The 12,161-nt window shown below is 38.2% G+C and overlaps 1 protein-coding gene across 1 annotated transcript in view; it reads left to right on the plus strand.

The window, feature by feature from the left end:
* LGR5 (leucine rich repeat containing G protein-coupled receptor 5) overlaps positions 1–12,161 on the plus strand; it is a 90,973-nt gene that overhangs the window by 59,661 nt on the left and 19,151 nt on the right. The window contains exons 5-8 of the mRNA XM_030238466.2: positions 3,922–4,137; positions 6,516–6,587; positions 8,987–9,055; positions 11,542–11,613. Of these exons, the coding sequence (XP_030094326.1) occupies positions 3,922–4,137; positions 6,516–6,587; positions 8,987–9,055; positions 11,542–11,613 (429 nt within the window). The remainder of the gene's footprint in view (positions 1–3,921; positions 4,138–6,515; positions 6,588–8,986; positions 9,056–11,541; positions 11,614–12,161) is intronic.

A 12,161-nucleotide genomic window follows, 5' to 3' on the forward strand; every position in this document is an offset into this window, starting at 1 on the left:
GTAAAACTGAGCAGTGGGACAGAACAAATGCTCCTAAACTTGTTATTTGTCTGTTTTGGTCTCCTTGTTGCCATGCATCAGTCCTGTAAAACTGAGATGTGAGAACTGCTGGACTGCTGTGTTGTAATTAAGTTTTTTCAATTGTCCTGGCATTTTCCCCTGTGGAGCGAAGGGGATATCCTGCTTAAAAGACCAGGTTTGGAAAACATGGCTTACAACAGCCAGCTCTATTTTTATAACATCACTTTTCAGAGCTAGTTTAGATGTCACTTGCCATTACCTACATCTTTAGTCAATCCTGTGAACAAACCCCTGAGAGAGTCTGTGTGCCAACACTCTAACAAAGATATTGGGCTGCAAGTGACCCTCTCCTGGCCTCTGTGCCCTCCCCAGACAGGCCCTGTCCACAACCCCTGTCCATCATTGCTCCATACTTCATGGAGAAACTTGACTGAGGCTCCCTGCATAACAGAGCTCGGTCAGAAGAGGAAGGTGATACGAGAGGGAGAAGTGCCACCTTCTTTAATCCACTATGCCCAAAACCAGTCCTCCTGGGCTCCCAGTTCTCTGCCTCCCCTACCCCTTAGGTTCAGTCCCTTTTCCTGTGGTCTTACCTCTTCTACTTTAAACTTAAACATCAAAAGAAACATTTTATCCTTGACTTCTCTGTGGCTTCCCTCTTCTCCAGACCTTTCATTGTGTTCTGGCCCTCATCCATCCAAAATGAGGCGATCCGTGTAATAGCTCTTCATTGCAGAGGAAAAAATGGCTTGGGAGAAATCTCCTTCCTGATCTCCTATCTAGCATTTGATTTAAACCTGAAGGTTTAAATAAGCAAGGCACTCCAACAAGTTATTAAGTAATTTCTTGGTTATGAGATATACCCAGGTTGTAGCTGTTTCTGAGAGAAGATACAGAAAATGGGAAAAATTATATATTTATATATATGTATATATTCCCTTAGAAACCTACCACTGGTATGAAACTTAGCATCCATTCATACTAAATTGATTAAAAAATGCAAATCAAATCTTTTTCAAACAACTGCCTTTGTCTGTACCAGTAAATGAGGTTTTCCTTCTACACAGACAATATCTTTTCATAATTTGTGCACATGGTCACAGAATTCACAGCGTGTCACAGGAAACATGAGTGGGTTACAGTCCACATAGCTCAAGCATTTGCTTTGAAAGGTTTAGACATTTTAAGTAAGTTCATGGAGAATTTCATAGTGGCTGCTTTATTTACATGCTGCCTATCAGAAGAGATCAAGTATTTCTGTTTCCCTAAATTAGCTCTCTCTGGAATATAATAGCAGCTTTCAAACTCACCACATGTTATCTACATATATTTTTCAGTTTTAAATAGGGTCATGTTTGTGAGTTAATGGGTTTAGTTCTGAAAGTGCCAAAACTTTGATCAACACATGTGAAACAATTGGCTGAAAAGGGTGATTTTGATCAGTCCTTTATACATCAGTGTGCATTACCTACAGTATGACAGGAAACATAACCACTACTGAAACCTTTTAATATCTGCAAGAGGGAAAATGGTGCTTGGAAATTTAAAAAAGATTAGATAACGAAAGAGCACTTGAGGCAGTTCTTCTTATAAGTACTTGCAGGATATGTAATCCAGTTACAGAACCTGAAGCACAAATCATTGCAGCTTTTTTGTTTCTTCCAAGCTTTACTTAAACAATAATTCAACTATCTGGAATTTCATTTACAGTACAGCAGTTCTGGGTTTTTTTCTGTTCTGTTTTATTTACATAGCCAGTGTTGGGTTTATATTTGGAAACTTCAGCTATTTTAAAAAAAAAAATCTGTTCCTTGATATGCTACGAAATACTGGTAAGATAAAAAATCCTGGTCTCTCTGACAACAGCAGAAATATTGCCATTTCAGCCACATGGTTACACACAAACAAGTAACTGTTGGCTTCTCCACACAGCCTGGCATCTTGTGAGTGACTCCCGTGGAGTGAGCAGGGACATCAGGGCTCCACAGGCAGGCTTCCTATTGAACGAGATGTTAACTGCAATACTGCAGCACATGGAGTTTGAATAAAGCCTCCATTCTTTAATCAGGGAAACTGTCAAACTAAGGCAACTGTAACTTCTTAGTTTACATACCAGCATCACCCAGGGAAGAAATTTACTTCTGACTGAACACAAAGAAATCTCATCTACTCATTCAAATTATACCTTATTTGAAAACACAGGCATAACATGGTTGTTGCCTGAGGAAAGGAGGAAGAAAAACATGAGTATTTCTAAACATTTCCAACCTTACCCATTTGTTGACAGATCACTGAATTATTTTGGAAGCTCTGTCTCTGCTGCCTGACATGTCAGTTATTATATTGAAAATTTAATTGTACAAGGGCTTTGACACTGAAACTTATAAATTTGTTCCAACTGACCTTGTCTCAGCTATTTGCCAGCCTGGCACGGAGCCTTAGCAGTCATTATTTGTTCTCATGAAGTAGGTAGGGCCAGCATGGAACAGGAGATAGAATGGACCTGACATTTTACATGACTGTAAATGAGGAAGCAGCTTTAAATAAAGAGATTAATGTGCCCACCACAAAGAGTATTGCATTTCTCTCAAAGAGACCAAATTTAGGTTGTACAGAATTACTTCTTTGTACCCCAGGTGTGACTGTTCTGTAGTATTTTCAAAAATCTATTTAAATTTATTTCTGTTTTACCATTCACTTAATTACTCTTCTCTAAATATTTCATGAAAAATTTTAGAGCACAGCTTTATAAGTCACTGCAATGCATTAAAAGTAGAAAAAGTTTATCAGGGCCTGCATTCCCAACTGGATATTTCACAAATTTTCAAAAACCTGAAGTGCCCTTTTAAATCTTTCCCTGAAAAAAATCACAATGAAAAAGCAAAACACAGCAAAAACAAAAGCCAGTGAATAGATGACTCTGTATTTGTAGCACCACATCTGAAAAGGTTCACTAGCTTTAATCCTTAATTACACAAGTGTAAGAACAAAGCATCACCTGCAGACTCTGCAAAGGTACAACGTGCAGTTGAGCTCCCTCTGTTGGCTCTGCAGCAGCTGAAGTGCATTTAGTAACTTCTTTTTCAACACAAATACATCACATTGGCAATACTAATCTCTAGGTAAAAAGCATTATGTTCCACTACTAAAAAAAATGTGAACTTCAGTTCTCATTAGAATCATTAGGATAAACAATATTTGCAGTGAAACAGGCTCCCAAGGGAAGTGTTCACAGCAGCAAGGCTGACAGAGTTCAAGAGGTGTTTGGACAATGCTCTTGGATGCACAGTGTGTGACTTGTGGATGGTCCTGTGCAGAGCCAGGACTGGGACTCAATGGTCCTTGTGGGTCCCTTCCAACACAGCTCATTCTGTGATTCTGTAACTCTATAATATTAAAGGAAAGGTAAAGCAGGAACCTCCAGCAACTCAGAAGTGAGTTCTGTTTATGGGTCTTAGAATGGGTGTTTAACATTTGGAAATCCAAATTATCTTGAAGCTCAGTGATTCGTAGATTCTGAAAGAGAATCTCTGGATGAGTTTCTTGCACTTTTTTGTTCTGTGGTTTCAAACAATTGGGAAAGGAAACAAAGTCATACCCAGTCTTTAGAGAGACTCTGCTCAAAAATTATCAGTGTGTGCTCTCAGTGAGTGGATGGCTCCAAAGGAGAGCTGTCTCTGCAGAGCCAGCTGACAAGCAGACATGTAAACATGATTTTAGATCTCAAGGATGAGGCTGCAAGCAAGATGGGAATGTGGAATCTCCAGGAAATGAAAACTGGAAGTGGCAACCCATGCCCATCCTTTGGGGTTATGATCATGGTGATTACTTCATATAGCCATTGTGCAAAGACTCTTTTATTTTCTTAAAGCAAATTTTCTCTGTTTCTTCTTCTCCTAGGCGCCTGGATGCCAACCACATCAACTATGTACCCCCCAACTGCTTCAATGGCTTGGTCTCCCTTAGACACCTGTGGCTAGATGATAACTCCTTGACAGAAATTCCCGTCCAAGCTTTTAGGAGTTTACCAGCACTTCAGGCAATGACATTGGCACTGAATAAAATTCATTATATACCAGACTATGCCTTTGGAAACCTCTCCAGTTTGGTAGTTCTGTAAGTTTTATTGATTGCTTTTTATACACAATGCCTTCTTGCAGGTCTTTGGCCTCTTGGAGAAACAGATTTTTTTGCATCTTTGTACAGTTTGACTAGCATTTGCTAAATCACTTGTTTTGATCTAGCTTCAAAGTTTCCATCTCAATAAAAATATTCAAAGGAATTTAAAAACACCCTATCTGGTCAGCAAAACAAACAGGAAGGGGTGCATTGTGTGTTGTCTAAGATTGAAAGAGGGAAGATTAGGAACAGGAAATGAACTGAAATCTTTCTGGGGAACTTGGAAAGAATGCCATCCAGTAGAAAAAATATGCATTTCCTGTCATAGAAAGTAAATGTAGTTTTGTATTTGGTTACGTTTGCATACCGGTGCAACTAACTGAAACGTGCACAGCTGGCACCAAAATCTGGAAGGTGTACTATGAATCATGGTTTCACCTTCTTATCTTCTGGGAATGCACCAAATGGAAAAAATCTAGACAGGATGGAGAAACTTCATGGAGAAATAATTTCAAGATGCTTTGGAAAATGTCAACATTATTAAAGAGAGAACTGCATAATCAAGCTATACAGGCTGTCAGAAGCCATCTAAGACACTTAGCATGTTGTAGCATACTCTAGCCCCACTGTAAGCACTGAGCCTGGTACACATCAGGGTTCTCCACTGACAGCTATAGTCACTATCTCTGCCTCCATGGGGCCCCAAAATTAGGGATAAACACATGACTTGTACTGCAAAGCCTTTGCCTTCTCATTACATTAAATATCGATCCCATTCAAGTTAAAGAATGGATGGACTTGTGACTGATTGACCTTCTAGACTTATAGCAGCAATGGAAAAGACAAGAGGCTGTCTTGAACACTGTTCTCTAGACCCCTACCAAAGTGTAGTGGTAAGAGGACAGTTAAGAAATGCAGGGGAAGATAATTTCTTTTTGTGCCATGCTTGCTTCTGCTCAGTTAGGTTTCCTTATTTAGGCTGTGCCTTGCTTATTTCTAATCATCTGGGCTTTATAGTGATTAATAATTGAATCATTCCTCACAACCTACAGTAGCTGATCTTTTTGGCTCATCAAAATCTTTGTGTGTGGTTCTGCTTTCATTGGTTTGCTACTCTATACAGTACGGCAAACTTTCAATGCAGTGGAAAAGTGCATGGTCAATTGGAGCAAGTCAAAACCTTTATAATTAAAGATCCAAACATAATTGGAGTTTGAAGATGCACTCTTCATGCTAACTAAAGCATTAAAGGTCAGGGTAGTCATTAAAAATATAGGGTTGATTAGGTTTCTTCCTAGAAAAGAAAAAAACCCACATAACATTTTTATTTTGCTGTCACAATCCCTGCCTTTGATGGACAGGTAAACTCAATTTCTCCAGGTTCTGCAGAACATTCAGAGAGCCTCTGATCTTTAACAATATTTTCAGAGTATAATGAAGGGCCTGGCAGCTACTCATTCACAGCCTTTCTTTTCTCTTAAAGCCCTTCTCCCTTAGTTTCCCTCTACTACAGGGGTAGGATTTTGAGGACAAAATAAAAGGAAAAATCTGGGGGAAAGGCATTCTTTTTAAATTAAATGACGTGAAGTGGCTACAAGTTGAATCTACTCACATCAATGAGCTTCACTCAGAGTGGTTTTTTTCTGTGTCAATCTAAAAGACAGAAATAGGTAGAACTCAGAGTCTTGAGATGGGTGGCGGGGAAGAGGGGGTAGAATTGGTTAAAATATGTAAAAAATTACTTTCAAGTGCTAAATATTTTAGGAAGTAGTTACTGATTTTCATAATTTCAAAGAAAGGCAAGTTACAGCACTTCTAAGATTACTTGGTTCACTCACTTAAAGGAAGCTACAACTTTTTGTATTATGGCTTTGTGTCTTTTTGCATTCTGCAAGCCTAATGCCCCTTACCTGTCTGCTGTGTTATCCATCTCCTGAATGGCTCCTCTTTTGGGCCATACCCTCTAACACTCTCTGAATATAAATCTTCCAAATATACACCTCACATCCCACGTACACTTTTTCAGGCACTAATTGAGCTATCATTGAGATAATAATAATTGAGCTAATATCAGCTATCATTGAGAATATGTCTATTCATTGTGCAAACCCCAGCCTGGAACTACGGGATATAACACTCTTGAACAGTCTAGGTGGTTTTAAAACAGATCCCTTCTGTGAAACCATTCTCTCCATTGGAGAATGGCTGGTGGGTGGTAGAGGTGTCACCTATACATGCTCCTGGAAAAGCATGATTGCATATAATCAATGCGTGCCTGAAAATAAGTTAGTTTTGATTTAACCATCAAAATGTTTTACTTTAGTCCACTGTGTGCAGTGTACTTTCCTGACTGCCTGCTTAATGTTCCCCTGCAGACATCTCCATAACAATAGAATCTATTCCCTGGGAAAGAAATGCTTTGATGGGCTCCACAGCCTAGAGACATTGTGAGTTGACCTCTTATTTGTTTCTTTTTTTTTAGAGTGTTTTGATTAATATTCTGAAAGAATAAAAATAGCCCAAAAGCCAAATGTGGGTTTTGGCTTGCCTAATCGCTACAGGATCTAAGTGATAGTTCACAATGACTCTATGTAGTAAATCCTATTTTTGGCTATAAAATTAGTTTGCCTTTTTAATAAGCATTGTCAATTGATAAATTGTTTGAAAGACAGTTTAAAACTATGTTGAGCATAGAAAAAGAAGTGACTATTCATGAACTTATGGTTGCCTAGTTTAGTACTATTTATTTGTCTTGTTCAATCAATAAAGCTAATAGCTTGATTGGGAAATTGTCACAGTGAAAAGCTTTAACATTAAGAAAATATCTTACCACAGAGGAGAGTTATAAAATTAGATGGGTGTAATTTTTTATACCTGGAAAAAGCAAAAGTTCTAGGTAGTCAAATTATGCGTGTGGTTTACAAGTGGGCAGATTGTTTCAGTTGTATCCAAGTTTTCATCTTTAGAGAGCTCCGATAAAGAATAGCACTAGTAAAGACTGAAACTTCCTCAAGTTTCCACTGTAATTCTGTTTAGATCAATTCAAATTTTTTTGAGCTTTCCAACAAAAACATACTCTACATAAAATACCAAACAGGAATGCAGTGCTAATGGTTAGCAGAAATTATTTTGCTACAGTTTGTCAAATACAGATGTTATCTGCTGGAGTCACCCAGACCCCAGAAATGCCACAGGGACAGTAAAACTTTGCATGTGCTTCCTCCCGCACCTGCTGCAGTCAGCTGCATCATTTTCAGTGATTTTGGATGTTTTATCCAACCAGGACAGAGGTTAAAAACCCAGTTACGAGAAACAAATTGTTTCAGACATGGATATTGCTAGTCTAAAGGTAACTATTTGCTTTTCCATCCACAAGCCTGTTTACTGCCCACTTTCATCTGTCATTGAGATTAAGAAGCAAGGAGGTTTGGGCTTCTTGGGGTTTTTTATCACCAGTTTGATTGCATTGATCCCTTGCCACTGAATTGCAGTTTTACAATTTGGACGTTTAGCCTCCTGTGAGTTGAGAGGAAGTCCCTTAGCGTAGCACCGGAAAGGGGGACGGGAAAGGAAGAGGGAAAATGTAATGGTTTGTTTTGTTTATTTAAGTGATATTCACATGGCACTTGGTCACAAATGGGGAAAAACAGAACAATGGAATAAGTCATTGCAAACTCAGTCCCAGCCACCTGGCATGAGAGAAATGAAAACACAGAGGACAATCACAAACCCAGGAATAAATGTAGGTGCAGCCACTTCCCTGCAACAGGACAGTGTAGCACTTGCCTCAAGCACCGTAATTGCATAATGTACAGACCAGTTCCCAGATAGTCTCAAGATAATCTGAAGAGATCTTGGTGTAAATGATGGACGCCAGCTTTAAGATCATTTGTTTGCATTGAGGCGTGGGTCTGGAAATCACATATCACTAGAGGGCAAAACCAAACCGTGCATGCCTGTAATCTCTTTTTGTCAATAAGCAGGAGAGATTTACAAGCAGGAAGGAAAGCCTTGTTGAGTTCAGACAGCAGTTTCCTGCCTGCATTACTTCAGCCTGATACTATTTCAATTTCAATCTATTGTAAACTGGCTTGGGTTTTGCCTGCCTGTTAAAAAGGCTTTTGCTCCAGTTTTTCAGACTATTTTCCTCACAAAGCATTGCCAGAGAGCCTCACAGTAAACTGGCAGATCTCAATTTTAGTTTCACCCATCTCCTAAATGCTAAATATTTATATGCTATAATATGGATACATATGTCATGCTGAGGGCAGAAGTAGTATTATAATCCATTCAGCCTACCAGAATAAAGTCCAGTTACTGCTACAGCACGAGCATTTCTTTAAGCAGAGGTCACTATGGTAGCTACATTATCATTTTTACAATTTGTGTGGTTAGAACTATTCTCTTGACTGTTGTAAAGTCTTAAAATTAACAGTACAGTTAGAAATATTTATAAAGAAATGTATTAGGCATGTAAAGTGCAGATCACTAAAACCATTGAATATTGAAAAAAGTTTTGAAAGACTTTTTCCCTGTTAGTACTTGAAGGTAATGCTAAGGGTGGGAAATTTATAAAACAGCAGTACTCAAATTTACTTACTTTTTTTTTTTTTTACAGAACAGCTAAAATGTAACTAAAAATAGAATGCCGATAAAAATAGGAATGATAATGTGCTCTAAATAGACTTTGTTGGAAAATATCCATACACTTTTGAGGATTTCCTGTCTTTTTACTGTATGTATTTATTCAATGCATAGAAGATGATAGTTCATTGCAAATGCCAACAATGCCATGTTATCTGTTATGCAGTGCATAACCAAAATAATAATATCTATTTTCACACAGAGATTTAAATTACAACAGTCTGGATGAGTTCCCCACTGCTATCAGGACACTAACAAACCTAAAAGAGCTGTAAGTACAGAGCTCAAATTAGGAAGAAGGATGTTTTGTCTAGTATGTGGTGATTTTTAATGCTGGTGATTTTATCAGTAATCCTTAAAAACTGATATCCTAGGAGAAACTAATAAGAATGCCAACATACATAAAAAATAATTTTCAATGTTCAGTTTGGGCCATTCACGTTCTGACAGCTTTTACTTTTATGTTGCCTTGTGCAGTGGGTCTTTTCCAGGAATTTCCTTTCTGGAACAGTAAACAACAAACACAATTAATTCACTTTTAGTCCCAAACACAAGAGTTAGATTTTGCAAACCATCCAATGTATTAGTCTTCCAGCTAAGAAGGCATGACAACCTTATTAGTCCATCAGGTTTAATTAACTTTTACCAACGTCCCTCCCTCACCTCTATTAAATTAAAAGCAATTTATTTTCTATATATATAGTCATTTCTTTGTAAGGTTGTGAATAAAACACTTTTGTATGCACAGGCATATTTTGCATCAGGAAAATCAACAATGAAATTAAATTATTCAAATTTATTTTGAAAAACAGTTGAATTATTAAAAATTGAAAGTAATTAAATTATGTTCACACATCATACACACAATGTACACATTAATGCATATGCTCAGAATTCTTTCCATTTGACTTATTTACCGTGTTAGTGGTACTATCAGCATAGATTTTTAACAAAAATAAGTAATCACATACTAGCTGGACATGGTTGTACCCCTGCTACATCACAAACTGATCTAAAAGCCAATTTTAAGTAGCCACTTGAGATTTTTTCCAGAACAGGTACCCCCTGCTCAGCACCTCCAGTGTTACCAGAATGCAGCTCTGCAAGAGGCAGCAGGGCTATGAGTTTCCCAGCCCAAATGTTCTCAGCTGCTGTTTATGCCATAAAATAATTGGTATGAAATCCAGTGACCTCAAAGGATTGCCTTTTTGATGACCTCTGGAGTCAATAGCCAAAAATGGGTAGCTCAGTTTGCACCAAATGCCCCAGCAAACTCCCTGATGTGCCTGAGGTTACGTACTGGCCCCCACAGGATTTCACCTCTGAGTATCAGCTATGCTCAAGAAACATTTGGGATCTGAAATTGCAGCCTGCCATCCCAAATGCAGCACAGACATGAGACCATGTTGTTCTGTGCTGTGTGGCCCTGGGAGCTGATCCTGTAAGGAGGGAATGTGTTCCACAGACCCTCGTGGGAGTGCAGCCCCAGCGAGGCGAGGCTCGTTGCAGGGCCACCTTTGTAAGGCTGTTTCTGGGTGGGACCTCGTGTCTCTCTCAGAGTCTGACCTTTTTGTGCACAGCTAGTAGCAGACATTGCTCTGGGAGGTAGTCATGCCATTTCCTTGGGGTTTTTCTGCCACGCAAGGGATCCCATTCAAAACCAGCCTGTTTACTGGTTCTAGATGAGATGCTCTTCTGCTTAGAGCCTGCATGCAAAGCGAGCAGGGATGTAAAGCCTTGCTCTGCAGCTCATCACCAGTAGCACAATGCCTAAACTACTAAAGCCAATAATGTGGGGCCTGTTTAAGTAATGGCCAAGTGTGCTTGCCTCAGTGAACAATTGGAGGCTTAGTAATGCATAAATTTAAGCTGGGAAGCCTTCTTCATACCCGACTGAACTAATGGGAGTTTCCCACACAAATCATCATTGTTCTTTTGAAATCTTAGTTGTTCCTTTTGTTTTTCACAATGGAGAATTACTCATATGAATGAAATCCAGTAATTAATGATGAGACAAAAATTTGGCTCCCTATCCAGCAGACACAATTGCATTTTGTTTGTGTCCACATTTAAACTATCTCAACAAAAAGGTGGTTGTGGGAGGATCAACGTTACAACATAGTGTATAAAATAATTTCCTTGATAGACTTGTGCCATCCAGCAAAAAAATAGTTGCAGTTTAACAAGCACAGGGGGAAATATATTGTTAGCTATTTAATTATTAATATCTAACTATTGATGTTCTTAGTTCATATACTTGTGTATATTTACATTATATCAATATACATGCATATACCCTGAATTTTAAAATGCCATTTTGAAGTTTACTTCACCTGAATGGTTTTGTTCATTTAGAGAAGTGCAGAATTTCAGCAATTTTGCTCTCTTCTCTTCTCTCTCTTCTCTTCTTCTCTTCTCTTCTCTTCTCTTCTCTTCTCTTCTCTTCTCTTCTCTTCTCTTCTCTTCTCTCTCTTCTCTCTCTTCTCTTCTCTCTCTTCTCTTCTCTTCTCTTCTCTTCTCTTCTCTTCTCTTCTCTTCTCTTCTCTTCTCTTCTCTTCTCTTCTCTTCTCTTTTTTTCCTTTGCTTTTGTTTTTTTCAATTCTGTCTTCTGTCTTATTCCAGAAAACAAGGATATATATACCTTTACATACAGACATTTTTCTTTCTACAAACAGAAAACTATCATTGTGCATTGTGATTACAGACTGAGTCTTCACTTTTTTTTTTCTTATCATATAAATGTTTTTTTCTTTGTAGGGGATTTCATAGCAATAACATCAAGTCAATACCTGAGCGTGCATTTGTGGGTAATCCTTCACTTATTACAATGTAAGTGATAAGAATCTTTTCAATGACTCTTTGTATTAGAGAATGTGGAACTAAGTATCATATTTGTGGCTAATTGTCAAATAGCTTTTTTTGTGAGTACACTTTGTAGCACATATCCGTACAAGCAAACAAGCTCATATCTTTCCAGCTTTGTGGAAAGAATGGCAGTTTCCAAGCCCTGATTAAGGGAAGCAAGTAGTGGTCTCTGGCCTTTGACCTTTTATTTGAATGATTACTTCTAAATCTCTTAGCATTACTGGCAACATAAAAGCTGGTGAAAATTACTCTTGATGGACTCCATTCTGAATTCCCAGCGTCTTACATGAAAATGAACTTAATGGACAACTTCAGATTAAGAAATTGCAAAATAAGTGTAAGAAAAATAATGATTCATCTTGAGTAATATTCCAGGAGCAAAAGCAGCCTGACTTCAAGAGGGCAAGGGAACCTCTTCTGAATAAGGGAAGTTCTGACTTTTTCATGTGCTATCCTTACATTTGTCTCAGGTCATAACAAAAGTCTTCATATGTGGAATCTTGTCTTCACAA

Source organism: Serinus canaria, chromosome 1A (genome assembly GCF_022539315.1).
Source record: "Serinus canaria isolate serCan28SL12 chromosome 1A, serCan2020, whole genome shotgun sequence".
Lineage (NCBI taxonomy): Eukaryota > Metazoa > Chordata > Aves > Passeriformes > Fringillidae > Serinus > Serinus canaria.